General features: G+C 57.0%; 1 protein-coding gene across 4 annotated transcripts; it reads left to right on the top strand.

Moving 5' to 3' along the window:
* The first annotated feature begins 1,991 nt into the window (after positions 1 to 1,991).
* Positions 1,992 to 17,222, top strand: PTGES3L (prostaglandin E synthase 3 like). Of its 4 annotated transcripts, XM_050935355.1 has the most exons (17): positions 2,007 to 2,075; positions 4,892 to 5,005; positions 5,158 to 5,224; positions 5,886 to 5,984; positions 6,755 to 6,844; positions 8,255 to 8,308; positions 10,871 to 10,996; positions 11,321 to 11,480; positions 12,747 to 12,804; positions 13,207 to 13,363; positions 13,496 to 13,612; positions 14,217 to 14,347; positions 14,535 to 14,601; positions 14,845 to 14,936; positions 15,677 to 15,731; positions 16,282 to 16,376; positions 16,982 to 17,222. In XM_050935355.1, exons 1-17 carry the CDS (start codon positions 2,068 to 2,070, stop codon positions 17,115 to 17,117), a joined length of 1,626 nt encoding a protein of 541 aa, XP_050791312.1. In that variant the 5' UTR covers positions 2,007 to 2,067; the 3' UTR covers positions 17,118 to 17,222. The 4 variants fall into 4 exon arrangements, 3 of the variants coding, with proteins under 3 accessions (XP_050791311.1, XP_050791312.1, XP_050791310.1); XM_050935353.1 differs by lacking the exons at positions 2,007 to 2,075; positions 4,892 to 5,005; positions 5,158 to 5,224; ... (1 more) ...; positions 6,755 to 6,844; positions 8,255 to 8,308 and adding an exon at positions 10,546 to 10,756; XR_007771546.1 differs by lacking the exons at positions 11,321 to 11,480; positions 12,747 to 12,804; positions 13,207 to 13,363; ... (5 more) ...; positions 16,282 to 16,376; positions 16,982 to 17,222 and adding exons at positions 9,113 to 9,141; positions 9,581 to 9,624 and having other exon boundaries at positions 1,992 to 2,075; positions 10,871 to 10,943.

The raw sequence follows: 17,222 nt of genomic DNA, 5'->3' as shown, positions 1-17,222 counted from the left end.
TGGAGATGTCCCAGTGGGAGTGCATGTCCCAGATGATGAAGGGGAAAACCATAATTTAGATCTCCACGTTCGCTCATTTGCATATTGTTCTCAGATGTGTGGCAGCAGAAACACAATGAGAGGATAAATGTTCTAGCCAGAAGGAAGCTGAGTGGTGCATGTTCTGCTTATGAACAGTAGACACATTAGATCATATCAGGCATTTCTATGGGGCTTTTCATCTCCACCACAATTTACCAACACAACCCTATTCACCCTCACAGTTGGTGAGACAGGCAGATAGGCACAGAGAAGTGAAGGTTACATAGCAAGACAGCAGAACAGCCAGAAATGGAACCTCTAGGCAATTTTCTCAAATTTAGCTGCCTAAAATATAGGCTTAAATCCATACTGAGGCACCTGAATAAGTGGTCTGATTTTCAGAGGTGCCGAGCAGCATGGCCCCCGAGTTGACTCCAACTTTAGCAGGGCTGGGTCAGAACCACTCAGCTAGAGAGCACACAGACTGACAGCCCAGGCCTGGCTGCTGCTCTGGATATCAACATGGACAAAGCCAAGTTAGCTGAGGGGCCATACACAAGGCATGGGAGGGGAGTGGGTGTTTTCCCCATGGCTCTTGGTGCTGATACCACACATGCTATGTACCTAAAGATAATTACTAATCCTGTGGGTCCTATCAGGGCCAGATTCCCCGTATAGGATGCAACAGGTAAGTAGTTTGGGACAGCATAATATTGGGGGCAGCAAACCATCAGTGACCATTTATCTGAGTGACGCTGGGCTGGTAGGGGATGGACACTGGCTAGTCCATCAGGGCAGCACAAACCCTAGTGCCACCTCTGGCCCCCCTCCTTGGCATTAGGGCTCAGGATTGGGGGAATGTAGTCACTACATCCCAAGAGCATCCCTCTCTCCAGCCCAGCATCCTGTGTCTGAGTCTTTAGAGGACACCACTACTCACAAAGGCCCAGAACTGTAATTCCCCTGCCCTCCAGGAGGACATTGGTCTGGAGCTGGACTCTTTCCTCCTGTTACCTGCACTCTTGTTTATCCGGATCTTGCCTGTTCAGGTGCAGGCTCATGTATCACAGCTAGTCAGTCCCTTATGCCCTCAGTTCTCTCTCCAGGGCAAGGACCCAGTCTAAGCCAAGAGGAAAAGGGCTGGCACAAAGCGCTGGGGCCACATCAGTGATCTGCATCTCTGGTGTTTGTTTTCCCATTGTCAACTGTGCTGAATCCATCTGCAGCAGTCGGCAACAGAGAGCAAAGCGGGGACTCCCAGGCCCTTCGGGGCTCCTCCTGTCCAGTACCCTGTATACAGGGCAAGGGTTAACTGTAGTCACTCGAGAGGAGCATTCCACCTTGCCCGTGGCCACACGGCTGCTCTCACCTCCGCACAAGAGAGTTGCTCCCTCCGAGCTGCTGGGTTCTTGCACCCTTGACCACATGGTGCTGGGCTCAGAGCCCCCTTGGCACATGCAGACGGGGCGTCATCATCCCCAGTGCTGTATGACTCAGGGTGGAGGTACCATGCTCCCTGCTGGCCTTGGCTTGGTGGGGAGGAGGCAGGAGGGGCTGTGGACTGGCTGTGATGGCAGCTCCAGCACCAATGGCTCCTACACACCCCGAAACTGCCCCACGGGGGTCACTTCTGGAACTTGCCCTTCTACAGCCCCTGTCATTCACAACCCCTCGGGATAGAGGCCGTTATCCCCACGGCAGAAGAGGAAACTGAGGCACGGCATGAGGAAAGTGATTTGACCAAGGTCAGAGCAAGCCCATGGCACAGTCAAGAAATGAACCCAGGAGTCCTAGCCCCTAGTCCCCAGATACCCCCTCCCGCCCAGGACTAGACCCCAGGAGTCTTGAGCCCCATCTCAGCCTGTCACGGAGCAGTGTCGCGGGGGGGCTCGGTGGCGCCGGGCTGGGAAGGAGCCGGGTCCCCGCGGGGCTCAGACCGGGCGCAGCGTGTCTGTGACGGGCGCTGACAGCTGAAGCTGCCCGAGCTCCGCCTGCAGCCCAAAATAGCGGCGGCGGCCCGGCGCCGCCTCCAGAGCGAGCCCGGCCATGGCGAGGTGAGCGGGGCGGGCGGCGGAACGCGAGCCCCGGGACCCCACTCGGGTCACTCCCCCCCCGGCTGGGACGCGACCGCCCCGGGACCCCACTCGGGTCACTGCCCCCCGGCCGGCAGCCCCCACTCGGGTCACTCCTCCCCCCCCGCGGCTGGGACGCGACCGCCCCGGGATCCCACTCGGGTCACTCCCCCCGTCGGCTGAGACGCGACCGCCCCGGGACCCCACTCGGGTCACTGCCCCCCGGCCGGCAGCCCCCACTCGGGTCACTCCCCCCCCCCGGCTGGGACGTGACCGCCCCGGGACCCCACTCGGGTCACTGCCCCCCGGCCGGCAGCCCCCACTCGGGTCACTCCCCCCCCCCGGCTGGGACGTGACCGCACCGGGACCCCACTCGGGTCACTGCCCCCCGGCCGGCAGCCCCCACTCAGGTCACTCCTCCCCACCCCCCGGCTGGGACGCGACCGCCCCGGGATCCCACTCGGGTCACTCCCCCCGTCGGCTGAGACGTGACCGCTCCGGGACCCCACTCGGGTCACCACCCACTCCAGTACCCAGCTGGGTCACTCCCCCACCCGGCTGGGACGTGACAGCCCCGGGACCCCACTCGGGTCACTGCCCCCCGACCGGCAGCCCCCACTCGGGTCACTCCCCCCCCCGGCTGGGATGCGACCCCCCAGGACCCCACTCAGGTCACTGCCCCTACTCTGGTCACCCCCCTCACTGGGACGTGACCCCCCCCGGAACCCCACTTGGGTCACCACCCACTCCAGTACCCAGCCGGGTGACCCCCCCCCAGCTGGGACACGACCCCCGGGACCCCACTTGTGTCACACACACAGCCTGACTGGGACGTGACCCCTGGAACTCCCATTTGTGTCACCACCCACCCCAGCCAGGTCACTCCCCCCAGGCTGGGATGCCACCCCTGGCACCCTACTCGGGTCACTGTCCGCCTGGCCGGCACCCCCCACTCGGGTCACTGCTCCCCTCGGCTGGGACACGGCTCTGGAGCTCCCACTCAGTTCACCCCCGCCCACACCCCCTGGCCACTATCCGTCACTTGGGTCACTGGGACCCCCACTAGAGATACAATCCCCCATTTGGGTCACTGCCCCCCCCCCAGTGGGACACAACCCCTGGACCACCCACTTGGGTCACTCCCCCACCCACCCACCAGCCCCATTCGGGTCACTGGGACAAACACATCCTCAGCTGGGACTTTTCCTGTCTGATTGGAACCTGGAAAGTGTCCTGCATGTTGGAAACAGTCCTGCCTATTCCAGCCCTAGCAACTCACTAGGAGACATCCCACTGGCCCGGGGCCCCTCCATGCCCCAGCACACAGGGCTAAGGCTCTCTTGTCACTCAGGGCCAGCCCAGAGCAGGAGCCTCCCCGCCCCAGGGGACAGGCTTGGGCTAGCGGGGCTTGGGCTAGCGGGGCTCTCCAAGTAGCTGTGTAGAAAAACTCTTTAAATTGCAACTGAGGGCTGGAGGAGCTCAGGCTCTGAAGCCTCTGAAGCGGGGGGTGAGCTTCAGAACCCAAGTGCAACCTCAGAGCCTGTCCATGCAGCCATTCTGAGAGCACTAGCCAACCTGCTTGGCCATGTCTGCGGGCCTGGGCTGGGAGGCTGGTTGCTGCGGCGTGTACACCCAGACCCTGGGTGGCCCGGGCCAGCGGAATGTACAGGGCTCCTGTAACATGACTCCACGGTGAATTCTGGGCCCTGCTTGGCCTGTCTTGTCTCCTGCCCTTGCCCGGCTGAGGCAAATGCCATGGGAAGATGGGAATTTGCTTACCCAAGCCTCAGCCCAGGCTGTTTACAGGCCCTGCAGCCTTTGGCTCTTGCAGACGGCAGCCGCCTGTGGGGCAAAGAGAGGTGGCTATAAAGCAGGGGGCTGCTCAGGTGAACGAGACCACATGGCAGTAGGGCGACCCCCGGAATCTGTCCCCAGAATAGCAAAGTCTCCCTAGGGGCTGGACTTCACTGGCAGTTAGAGACGCTGAATGAATTTGTTCTGAGTCAGTGCGAATCTCTGTTATCTGGTGGCAGCCAGTGAAACGTGGAGGGATGCTCAGGAGTGCAGTCATTTAGTGATTTATTTCAGACTCTGCTCACCAAGTATTAAACAAATCCCTGCTCCCCAGACCTCGCAGCTCCTCGTTTCCCACTGCCCAGACCCCATGGTGCAGTGGCAGGGGCTCTATGGGGATCCGTCTGGCAAGCGGGGATGACTTTTCAGATCTAGGTGTTTTCCTCAGACCTCTTGCCCAGCAGTGTCTGCCTGGGCACTCTCCGAGGCGAGGGCAGCGGTCTTGGGGATTGTGACTGCACTCCAGTGAGCGATTGTGCTTAGCGAGGGCAGTCCCTTGCCTCGCACATGCAGGCTGTACAATAGCTTCACTCCCAAAAGCACAAGCCTTGTGTCTCTGGGAGGTCCCTCTCTGAGCACATGGTGCTGCAGGATTCTCTGTCACTGAGGTGCTGAGAGAGGCCAGTTCCCGGGATGCTGCCAAGATAAAACGATGCTTTTTGGAAGTGTAGCAACAAGTTTGCTGAATCTGCAGCCAGCTTCTTGCCTGCCCGGTACCTGCCCCCTTTTCCTGGGTCTCGCCCTCTCCCTGTTCCTACGTGCCAATCGTCTAGCCCAGGCAGGTGTAACAAGGGCAGCTTACTGCTGCTCTGATAACTCCACACAACGCCTTTCAAACAACCTGCTGTTGTGGGATGCCATGAGATGAAAGGTGGCACAGAAATGCCAGCTCTTACTCTGCTCCCTGGAATTCATCCCTTCTGAAGGGTCTCTTGTTTGCCAAGGCAATCTGCAAAAACGCTGTGGTACGACCGCCCGTGGTACATCTTTCTGGAGTTCTGCGTGGAGGACAGCACAGATGTTAAAGTCGACATTGAAGACCACCGGGTGGTGTTCAGGTGAGCTTCCAGCCCCTAGTAACTGGCACTCAGTGCCATGGCCCTGAACCAGGAGCTCTACAGGGCAGGGCCGGCAGGAAGGATCCTCTTAGAGATCCTCACAGAGGAGGCCCAAGCTCAGTTCTGAGCTAACTGAGTGTGTGTTTTGGCAGCTGTAAAAATGCAGATGGCGTGGAGATGTACAACGAGATCAACCTATACGCCAGGGTGAACTCCAAAGTGAGCAGCCGCCCCGTGCAGCAAGGCATCAAAGCCCAACTCCTACAGGCCTTGATGCCTCCAAAGGGACCGTGAGCTTATGACAACCCGAGGAAAGGTTTGGGGGGAGGGGGAGTGATTTGCCTCCACAATGGCCAAGGCCATCCTGGCCTATCGCATCATGTGATCTCATTGCTCAGACAGGAGCATGACCCGGACACCCACCGTCCCCAGAGTTTGGGAGACCTGGCTGGGCATCAAACAAGGGATGCGATTAGGCATCATCTCTTGGTGCTGCTATGCCTTCAGCCTTACCCAGCCCTTCCCATCAGCCTCCAACGGTGCTTTGTTTTGGGTTGTGGCCATCACTGCCTCTGCACCCAGGGGATTTTGCCCAGCTAAGTGAATCAGAGACACCCATCAGGCCCGGCTGCATGGAGAAGATGCAGGTATCCCCAGGAAAGCTCCCTCTTCTCCTGCATTCTCCTCTTACAGCTAGCTCTCCCATGCCCAGATTTGCACCTCGATTCCTGCAGGCTGTCTTGATCTCTGGGGACTTTCCCATGTGTCTCAGAGCTTGGGAAGGGCTTCATTACAATTCTGGACATCATGGCTTATTGAGAGGGAGAGAGGTGCCCAGAAGCCATGTCAGGCAAGGTGTCTTTGTTCTGTCCCTTGGCAGGACTCGCAGCAGAAGCGCTCTGACCGTTCCATCACCTGCTTTGTAAGGAAGTGGAAGGAGAAGGTGGGATGGCCGCGCCTCACCAAGGAGAACATCAAGGTAAACACAGGGCCTGAGCAGCTGGGGCCCCTTCCTATGGAGTTGTTTTTCCCCAGTGAAAAGCTCAGAGTTTCTCCCACCTGTGGGTGCCGTGCCATGCTATGCAGCGTGGGCACTGCCAGGGGCTGGCACAGCACTGTCTGCTGCTCACTCTGGCATTGCTGGTTTGGATTTTATGCCCCAGTTAGTGCTGGTGAAAGGTGCCAGGTAAGCAGCTCCCAGAGACTGAAATCCTCTGGCTATAGAGCAGGTACCACAGACACCAGCCCAGCACCACTCACTGCACCTGGCTCAGCTCTGATGGGCGAGACCTCTGGGGGGCGGGGTACAGCTTGGACTCCTAAGTTCCTTGGGACAGGGACCTTCTCTCTGTTGTGTGTGTGCAGTGCCCTGCACAGTGGGGTTCTGAACCATGAGCAGAGCTCCTAGGCACCACCACAATTCAGTCCATGACAACAGAGCCCCACGCTGGACTGCTAACAAGTGGCTGCCGAATAGCCATCAGCTGGTAATGCTGGGCACTACCGATCTGGGCCAAATCTGCCCAAGTGCCTTGCGGTGAAAGGCCATAGGACCTCGAACTCAGCCTGGAGTGGAACCAGTACTCTAAAGATGGAAGGCCTCATAACCCTCACCCCTGCCTGGGGCTGGATCAGGGCTGGTGGTATCCCATCCCCAGCCTGACCCCCTCTTCCCCAAAGGCATCAGACTTGCTGCATTCAGCGCTGCGCTGCATCTGTTGTGATGCTGTTTCTCCTGCTTGCTCATAGCCAGTCTGGCTGTTTGTGGACTTTGATAACTGGCGAGACTGGGAAGGGGATGAGGAGGCAGAAATGGCCATGACTGAGCAGTACGCAGAGGTAAGTCTTAGGTTACTGCATTTATATTTGGGTCTGAGCAGTGAGACAGCTGCATCACAAGATCCCAAGCAGGGACCTGAGGCCCCACACAGAGCCCACTGGGGCCGAGACCTTCTGGACGAAGGTGCTGCAGGGGCCTTCCTCAGTTATCCCTGTTTCATGTTACTCAGTGCCAAGTCCTTGGGTCAAGAGGAAAGTCTGAGCATTAGCTCAGTAAAGTGTCAATTATCCAGTACAGGCAAGTGCTGCTGCACTTTATAAAACCTATTGTGAGATCTGCTGAATATGATTAAATGACTGTCCCTAAAACCAATTTATCTCCTCCCGGCACTGCCTGGGTAATGTCCCAGCTTGCCTTAAAAACTCACTGTTGGCTCCAGACTGACTGGCTAGAGCAGCGGTTCTCAACCCACATCCCCAGTAGCACACCTGCTATAGCCCAGCTGTGTGCTAAAGGCCGCCGGTCCACCCCGTGGGGTCCAGGCTGCTGGCTGGCCCTCCACCCCTGGCTCCAGAGCATAAGGGTCTGTGGGGCCACACTGGTTCTCAACCTGCAGCCCAGGTAACACATTGTGGGCCACATATGCAGCCCACAATGATAAACAGATTGAGACCCACTGGGTTAGAGAAATTTCAGCTGTGGCTGTTGGCGTGTGGCTCAGTATCTCCACTGACTGGCTAGGAGCAGAAATGCACCATGGCTTTGGCCAAACTGGAGAGTGAGGTATGGACAATAGCAGGACATGAATCTTAATACATAGCCAGGGCGGAGTCAGAGCCATAGTGGGAGAACTATTGAGTAGAAACCCTGCTATTTCGGCCTAGCTAGGTACTTATCTGGCCTCTGTGAGTATCTGAGCACCTCCTAGTCAATGCATTTAGCCTCACAGTACCTCTGAGAGACAGGGAAGCATCAACCCCATGGTACAGAGCGGGAACAGACCCTGAGGGAAGGGACTTGTCCAAGGTCACACAGGGAGTCTGACTGAGCCAGGGACTGAACCTTGGACTTTTGCACCCCAATCTAGTGCCCCATCCACCTGATCAAAGATCCTACCCCATGATAGCAGGAGGTCCGTCTTATGTAGAGCCCCATTGTGGGAGCTGCCTTCAACAGGAGTGAGGAGGCCCCAAGACGGCCACTGGCACTGGGCTAAAAACCAGTGGAAACCTTAGGGTACGACCTGCAGCCAAAGTCACTTCCACCTGAGCAAGGTTTGGATGAACCAGCTGAGCCAAGCATGCACAGCACATGTGCTTCTCCCTCTCCCTGCTGTGGGTCTGTGTCACAAGGGGAGCTGGGATCCCTGGGGGCAGAAGGCGATGCCTGGGAGGAGAAGGGACTCCAGCCCCGCCACTTTTGTTATGGGTTCCATTCTTTATTCCCATGACTGTCTGTTTCCCGTCCAGCTCCTGCAGAAGGTCACTGTTAAAGGCACACCCCCTGCAATGGATGACCTTGATGTAAGTACAGTTGGTCACTGCCTTGCTGAGACAGTAAGTTCTGGTGGTTTTACACAGCCAGGCTCTTTGTCTCTCGCCCTCCCAGTGCCCAAGCCTGGCTCCCAGCTGCTCCATCTCTGCCAGCCAATGAGGAGCCTCCTCTCAGCATGGACTAAAGCCAAACTTCTTCCAGGCCAACGGTTCTCTGAAATTCCACTATGCTAAGCAGCCCCGTGTTCTGGGTGTGGAGACCTGCTCTGTGTAATTGTGGGAACACCTCCCAGTATAACTGTCATTGCCCTGTCTTTTGAAAAATACATCTAAGAACACAGGAGGAGCAGGAAGGGAACCAGCAAGGAATCCTGCCTGCTGCTACTCTGGGGTGCAGAGGAACAAATGGTGCATCTAATCTAATCAAACCTCCTGCACAACTAGAATAGAGGACTGGCCTGTCTAGTGTGGTCTCCGGCCTGTGCCAGTAGCCAATCCCTGATGCTGAAAACCCTCTTTATGCTCCTGACGAGATATGCAGTGCAGCTCATCAAGGGAGGGTTCCTTCCAGACCCTGTGGCCATTGGCTTATGCCCAGCAGCATGTGGTTGAGGCTTGTTTTTCAGGGTTTCCTTCCACATTCTAGGCCCAACACACATTTCAGAGTCCTGGAAAAACTGGAAGTCTTGAGCATTTCTAACTTGCCTGGGTCCCAGAGTGTCTGGTATTATGGGCTGTCCTTGTTTCACTCCATTCTATGGTCACACATAGCATTAAGGGAAACACTCCGTGTCCTTTCTAGACTCACTGTCTGACTTTCCGTCTCTTTTCCAGGATGACATTTGAAAGCACAGACCTTGGTGGTAAGAACTCCCCTGAAGCACGATCTGGCTGCAACTGAGCGTCCCTGTTACCTGATGGGAGATGTGCATTTTGACCTGCCGACAGTGACCAGGATTAGTGCATATATCACCCCCCGCTGCACTGGCAATTGCCCTCTGGGATCTGAAAGGACTTAAGGGGAGGCTGGCAGAATGAGAGCGCTGCAAGCAGCCCTTATTCTCTGCCCTTGCCATTGTCTTTCTGGCCCAGGAGAGCTGGGTGCAGCTCCGGCATTCACTGGATCACCTGAGAGTAACATAGCTTCCCACCTTCCCACTATTCCCTGTGGTACCTATTCTCTCCTGGGGGCCTGACCCTCCCCTGCTCTCATCCTGTCCCCTTCTCTCCCCTCACGGCCTGACTCCCTGCTCTGCCCCCACCCAGGGGCGCATTTTCTGACTGCCCTGTTTTTGCCCACAGAGACATGACAGCAGCTGCTGAGATGAAGCGAGTTGGGGAGAGAGGTAGCAGTGTTTAAGTGCCACTGTGGTTCAAATGCGCCCGGGACTCACCCGCTTCAGACTTTGGCTCCAAATTGCACAGTCACAGACCCTAGAGCTGGAAAAGCCCTGCTGGGCCCATTTTGCCCACCCTTGAAGTCAGACCCAGAGTGGGACTGTTTCCTATTGTATCGGGCAGTCTAGTTTCAAACATGCTAAGCTCTGGAACTGCCGCCACTTCCATTAGGAGACTACTCCACAGCCAGACACCATTCAGTGGCAGGAAGGTTCCTGTGTCTCATTTCACCGTTATTGCCACTTACGCTGCCAGGAACCAGCCTGAGTCACTTCTCTCCCTCCCCTGGCACTGCCTCTGGCTCTGTGCTGACGGTACTCAGCCACGCCGCAGAGATTTAGCCCTCTTCCCTGCTTGGCACCTGCCACTTGTCCCTCTTGCTGCCGAGACCCTTCTCTGCTCACCCGTCTCTCCCAGGCGTTTGGGGGGTGGGAAGCAAAGTGGAGAGAGAGCCTGTTAATAAAGGGTAAACCTGCCACGCTGGCTGCAGTTCCTGTGCTTGGGTTTTCCTGCCACACGGGCGCCGTTTTCCAAGTGATGTTACCCCGCCCAGGACAGAGAGGGCACCCGGGGGGCACACGCCTCAGGGGGCGGCCACGGGCCTGGCGCTTGCAGGGTCCAGGGGAGATGCTGAGCCCCCCCTGCCCACAGTGTGACCCCAGTGTGAGGCAGATTCATCCCACCCAGGTGTGGGGGGTGCTCGCCGACCCCCCAACCAGACCCATAGGACGGGCCGTGGGTCCCGGGGGACACGTGGGTCATAGGGGTGAAACGTGGGCGCGTGACACCCGTGGGTCCTGCGGGAGTGAGCCCCAGGGGAAAGCCCATGGACCTGTGGGGGGGGGAGGGGTTGTAGACAGGCCCATGGCGTCATCCCTTCGCGCCGTGCGCGTTCGCCGGTCGAGTGTCCCCTCCCACTCGCCGTCCCTGCCCGCGTTCGCCGGTCGCGTGTCCCCTCCCACTCGCCGTCCCCGCCCGCAGCTCGCGCTCGCCGGCCGTGTGTGTCTCCCCACGCGCTCGCCCCCCGGCCCGGCTGCCGTGATGGTGTTCCAGTGCCAGAGGGACAGCTGGGCCCGGCAGGTGCGGGAGCCGCGGGGCGGGGGAGGGGGCGCGCGGTGCTGCGGAGCCTTTGCGCGAGGCTCCCACGCGTGACATGCGCGTGCCGGTCCCCGCGTGACGCCCCCCGTTTTTCAGTTCACCACCAGGGTCGCGTCGTGCCGCCCCGCGGAGCTGCCGGCCGAAGGCGGCGCGAAGGAGACGCTGCGGGGCTTCCACGTGGTGCTGGAGGACACGATTCTCTTCCCCGAGGGCGGGGGCCAGGTGCGGGCTCGCGGGGACGGGGCGGCACCTGGGGCTCCCCGAGGGCAGGGACCAGGTACGGGCTGGCGGGGGCGGGGCGGCATCTGGGGCTCCCCGAGGGCGGGGACGGGGCGGCACCTGGGGCTCCCCAGGGCGGGGACCAGGTACGGGCTCGCGGGGGCGGGGCGGCACCTGGGGCTCCCCGAGGGCGGGGGCCAGGTACGGGCTCGCGGGGGCGGGGCGGCACCTGGGGCTCCCCGAGGGCGGGGCCAGGTACGGGCTCGCGGGGGCGGGGCGGCACCTGGGGCTGTGGCCCAGCTGCTGACCGGACGCTCCTCCCTGCAGCCCGACGACCGGGGACTCATCGACGACATCCCCGTGCTCCGCGTGACCCGGCAGGGCCCGGCAGCTGTCCACTTCGTGCAGACGCCGCTGGAGCCGGGCAGCGAGGTGCTGCTGACGGTGGACTGGGACAGGAGGTTTGACCACATGCAGCAGCACTCAGGTGACCCGCTTTGGCCCCGAGAGAACATAGCTCCTGCCGGGCTAGTAACACCTTGCACCAAACGCTCCTTGGACAGGGACCCTGCGTTTCCTAGGGTTACCAACTTACTCCCACAAAACCAAACACTCCTGCCCCGCCCCTTCTCTAAGCCCGGCTCCAACTCACTCCATCCCCCTACCTCTCTTGCTTGCTCTCCCCATCCTCACTCACTTGACTGGCTCAGGGGGTTGGGGGCTTCGGGGTGGAGCTGGAGATGAGGGGTTTGGGGTGCAGGAGGGGGCTAGGGTGAGACCGAAGGGTTCAGAGGGCAGGAGAGAGCTCAGGGCACAAGGCGGGTGGGGAAGGTGAGAGCTACGGCTGGGTGTGTGGGCTCTCAGGTGGTGCTGAGGTGTTTGGGGTGCAGGAGGGGACTCCAGGCCAGGATTGAGGGGTTTAGAAGGGGATCAGAGTTGGGGCATGGGAGGGGGTCAGGGGTGCAGGCTGCGGGTGGTGCTTACCTCAGGTGGCTCCCAGAAGCAGGGGCATGTCCCCCTCTCCAGCTCCTATGGGGAGGCATATCCAGGTGGCTCTGTGTGCTGTCCCATCCACAGGCACTGCTGCCGCAGCTCCCATTGGCCGCAGTTCCTGGTTCGTGGGAGCTGTGAAGCTGGCATTTGGGGCAAGGACAGCGTGCGGAACTCCCGGCTGCCCCTACATATAGGAGCCAGAGCAGGGACATGCTACTACTTCTTGGAGCCGCAGAGGGCCTGCCTTAGTCCCGCAGTGCTGACCGGAGATGCCATGGTCCCTTTTTGACTGGGCACCTCAGTCGACAACTGGACATCTGGCAACCCTATGTGTTTCATGGATACCAAGTGCATTTCTAGAACCCATGGAGGCCTGGGGGTGTGATACACGCCACCAGGGTCTCTTTACCCCATTCAGGTGCAAAGTTACCGAATGGCCTACCAAAAAGGGAAGGATTATTAGAGCCCATTAAAATAAGACCCTGTCATGGTGTTCAAACCTCTGCAGCACTGTCAGAGCTGTGTGTTTGTCGTGCCCTGCCGGGCGAGGACAAGACTTGCCCATAAAGCAGAGTCATGTTGCCCGTGATCCCAGAATGGTTTTGGATATCAGTGACTCCTTCTGTAGGTGATGTGGCTAGTGACCACTTAGTTTTCTCTATTAGGAGGGGCTGGTTTGCTGGGTTTTCTGTGTGCGCGCGCCTAGCACTAGTAAAAATAAACTAAAACCTCACAGCCACTGCTTGCACTTCTCTTCCAGGGCAGCATCTCATCACTGCCCTTGCAGATCTGATGTTTGGTTTCAAAACAACTTCATGGTGAGCAAGAAAACTGTTCCTTTTAACTCTGTCCTTAAACCTTGTTTGGCTTGTGCTACAGTGCTGGGTCCTGAGGGCTGAATGTTGATAAATGCAGGGAGCGTGGCGTGCAGACACATTCCGCTCAGCTGCAGAAGGCATGGTAGAAGTTGACCGCACTGTGACTGAAGAGAAGCTGTGTGGAGTGTTGCTCTGCCTCTCTGTTCCCTTCTCTCAGAAACACAAGCACACAGCTGGTGCTATGTAGACAATATACACAGAGAGAGCACGCACGTGCTTTGCTCCAGTAACAGAATTCCAAGGTGCTTCCTCCTGCACTTGCCCAGTGCTGCACAGAGGGACTTTTGAGCCTGTGCCCTTGGTTGTGTTGGCAGGTGTGTCTGATGTTTGTGGTCCTTGCAGGGAGCTAGGCCATCAGCGCACTGTCATCGAGCTGGACACACCTTCGGTGACAGCAGAACAGGTGGAGGCCCTAGAGAAGAACGTGAATGAGAAAATCCGGGCCCGTATTCCTGTGGTGGTGAGGGAGCACTCTGAGGATGACCCAGAGATCGAGACAGTGAGTAGCAATGGAGGATACTGGCAGAATTCATTTCAGAGCCATGTGGGGCAGAGGGGAATATGCCACCCAGTCTCCTTTTAGTCCCAGGGACGTGGGTTGCCATGCTCGCCTTTCTGGTTCTCTTGCTAGGTGAGAAGCCGCGGTTTGCCAGATAACCACACAGGGCCAGTGCGTATCATAAGCATCGAGGGCATAGATGACAACATGTGCTGCGGGACTCATGTCTCCAACTTAAGTGACCTGCAGGTAAGGACTGCGCTGCCTCAGCACCTTCAGTGCTCAGGCACCGGCCTGTAGATCAGCTGGTACAGTAGGAGTCCCTGGACCCTCTGCAGATTGTCCCTGTTGGACAGAGAACCCCAATCACAAGCCAGAGTGAGAGTGGTGGGACACAGCCCTGCACCCTGTGGTTACCATTGTCCACTCTCGTCCCCCACACCACTGCATTAGTGAGGGTTTGCCACCAGTGAACAATCCCCCATGTTCTTCATGCAGAATTAGATGAAAATTTAATTCCAGAGCTGCCTCTGGGTTTCGATGTCCTTACAGTCAGCTTGATAAGACAAATGACCCTTCCCTGCCAGTTGGCATGCCTGGTGCGCTGTGGGGTGGGATATTAGGGTAAAGAAGGCTTGTTGGCACACTAGGTTCAGGCGCCCTAGACAGCATGGCACATGGCTCATGAAAGTGTCTCATCTATTTTTTGGCTATATTTGAAGGCTGATTTCAGTGGGTTTAATTCTGGTGATAGAAAGCTGACATTCACAATGACACATGGTCTAATGGACCTTTAGCTGTGTGTGACACACCATTGTACCTCTCTGATCAGGGTGTTTGTTTCTCATTTAAGGTTGTTAAGCTCCTTGGCACAGAAAAGGGAAAAAAGAACAAAACCAACTTGGTCTTTCTGGCAGGAAATAGAGTACTGAAGTCTGTCGAGCGAAGTCACAGCATCGAGAAGGCACTAACCTCGCTGCTTAAGTAATGTCCTTTCCCAGTTTCCCCTATCCTTGCTTCTCCTTCTTGCCCAGAGAGAAACAGCATGTGACCCTAAAGAGGGCATTTCTAACTCCTGGCTCGGGTGGTATGTTGTCTGCTGCCGCTTCATTGGTGGAGCCCTCTCTGTCCAGCGCCTTGACAGCCCGAACTCTCCCTTGTTTTTTTCCAGAAATGGAGCAGAGGAGCATGTGGAGGCTGTGAAGAGGCTGCAGAATTCTGTGAAGCTGCTTCAGAAGGTATGGCTGTGGCCCAGCAGTCACTCCGTCGAGGGTCTGAGCTTTGGTAACAGCAACAGTGTTCTGAATAATTTTATTTAATGAGAATTAAGTTTTAGAATCTTCCTTGTGTTGACCCTGGAAGCTGTGAAAATTGTGACTCCACCTGTCTCAGGAAACTCCATTCCCAACCCCACTCCACCCCATCCCCGTGTTCTCGCGCTGACTCCTGGGTCTGCAACATGGAGTTTGCTTCCCTTGCAGAACAACTTGAACTTGCTTAGAGACCTCGCCGTTTTGACAGCACAGAACTTCAAAAGCAATCCAGGCCGAGGCCGAGTGTTTGTGTTACACAGGTAAGGCACAGATCCAGGGAAGGGGGCTCGGGTGCTGCAGCGTCTTACTCACAGATTCCAAGGCCAGAAGGGAGCATAGTGATCATGTAGTGTGAATTCCTGCATAACACAAGCCAGCATGGCAGCTGCATCCCTCTGCTGTGCATTCAGGGCTGTTTATAACAAAGGTCCATTAAATCCCGACATTCTTTAAGGGAGAACATAAACTAAGGAAACAGAATATTAAACCAACTGCCTGGGCCTGCTGGAAAGGCTCACAGTTAAAGTCTAACGGGGTTGTATTTCGGCTGTTGAACTCTGCTGGTTTTAGAGCCAAGCAGTATATTTGTCTGCTTATCCCTCCCTGCTGGTGGTATTGTCAAAAAAATGGAAGAGCTCCATTGGTTACAGAGTAAACACTTTAATAATTCATCATTTGTGGGTGGGAAACATAGGATTTTTCTGTATAAATTGCTAATCGCTGTCCTGATGATGAGAGGCCACAGCCCTGACCCTTGGCACAAAGCATGCTCACCCAGGGTCTGGCTTCCAGCTTCCCTGACAGTGTTTGATAAGAAGCTGGTGGGAAATTTGACTCTAAAAATCAACCAAAAGCCAAGCCAGGGCAATGTCTGGTGTGTGTGGGGAGTGTAGGGTTTCTGGCTCTGTCATAGAGTTTAGGCCAGAAGGCCTTCACCACCAGAGGCATGTCTGGATTCTCTAGGTCGGGGCATCTCTGAAATGGTTTTTACCCTTTACAGGAAAGACGGTGACTCTGAGTTCATGAATATCATCGCCAATGAGATCGGGACAGAGGTGAGCTCTCTTTGGCTTGTCCTCACCCCTTGATGGCATTTTGGCCTCCTCTAAGGCCTACGTAGTCTCTCCCCACCCTTGACCAGCCCTCACAATACACTGACCAGAAAACAAAGGCCTCGTTCTCCCCAGGATGTTGCAGCCCAAACTTACCACATCGATGCCCCCCAGCTGTGATCCGGAGGGGCCCCGCCTGTCCCAAGGAGGTGGGAGCTCGTTTCCAGGGCTCCTCCAGCTGTGCCCTTCCTGTTGATCAATGGACTGGTTAGAGCCAAACGTGTTCCAGACACCGGTCTCCCCTCAGTTCATTTAACACAGGGGTCACCAGACATCAGTCACTGCCTCCCAGGACCACGTGGGGCTTGTGACCTGGAGTAAAAGGCTCAGTAGCCCATTTCCGACCCCTCCCTCCAAGGTAGGTAGTGCCCCAAACAGTCTCGCCTCCAGCAACCTGTTCACAGCAAAGAGGAGGAGTGTTCTTACATGTCTCACTGCTCGAAGCGGGGGGGATGCAGAGATGTTCTGCAGCAGGATCCATCTCTCTTTACAGGAGACCCTTCTCTTCCTGACTGTGGGAGACGAGAAGGCAGCTGGGCTCTTCCTCCTGGCTGGGCCCAGTGAAGTGGTTGAAAAATTAGGCCCCAGGTAAACTGTTCTGTGACCCCCATAGTCCCGCAACCTTCCTGACCAGCTGGGGGACTGTCAGCACTGTGAAGTCAGCCTCCAGCCCTGGTTAGTGTCCAAACACCCAACAAACTCACAAAAGGAAAATAAAACTTCCAGGTGGAGATTTCTACCCAGCCAGGTGTCATACCTGGAGCATTCCTTCTCCAGGGCCACCGCCCTCCTCCTCCTCCTCCTGCTGCTGCTGCTGCTGCTGCTGCAGTCTGTCAGCTCTGTCCCCGCCCGCTTCTTGCAGCTCTTTATAGCCAAAACCTGTCCTCACTTTCTCAGCTCGGTCTGATGAGCCAGCTGGGCTGCCTGGCACCAGGCCTTCGGTGCTTAAAGGAGCAGGCTGTCCTGATACACCCCTGCTATGCTACAATTATTATTAATGAAGGGAAATTAAGTTCTGGCTGCTTTATCAGATAATTGATTTCACTAGCATCTGGCTCAATATCTGAGGCAGGGCCAGTGCATTAGCAGACAGGCCATTTCCCTCCTCTGCCCCCCAGGCACACCCAGTTTGGGGCTGGGTGAGAGAGCACATCCAGCCCTCCTGATTTCAGCATGTGGATCTGTCCCTTTAGAGTGGCGGAACTGCTGGAAGGCAAAGGAGCTGGAAAACGGGACCGCTTCCAAGGCAAGGCGACCAGGATGAGCAGGCGAGCAGAGGTGCAGGCCCTGCTCCAGGACTTCATTGGCCACCAGACCCTGGAGGAGTAAGGACCAGCCCTCGCCAGAGGATTCCCCCATCCGCTGCTCATGGACCTGGGACAACAGGGTCACTTGCTGACTCCCTCTAGATGAATAAAAGTTGTGTTGTGAGAA

This window comes from Gopherus flavomarginatus, chromosome 25 (genome assembly GCF_025201925.1).
Source record: "Gopherus flavomarginatus isolate rGopFla2 chromosome 25, rGopFla2.mat.asm, whole genome shotgun sequence".
NCBI classification, from domain to species: Eukaryota; Metazoa; Chordata; order Testudines; family Testudinidae; genus Gopherus; species Gopherus flavomarginatus.
The sequence above is the reverse complement of the archived record's forward strand: the minus strand, read 5'-3'. Positions and strand labels throughout refer to the sequence as shown.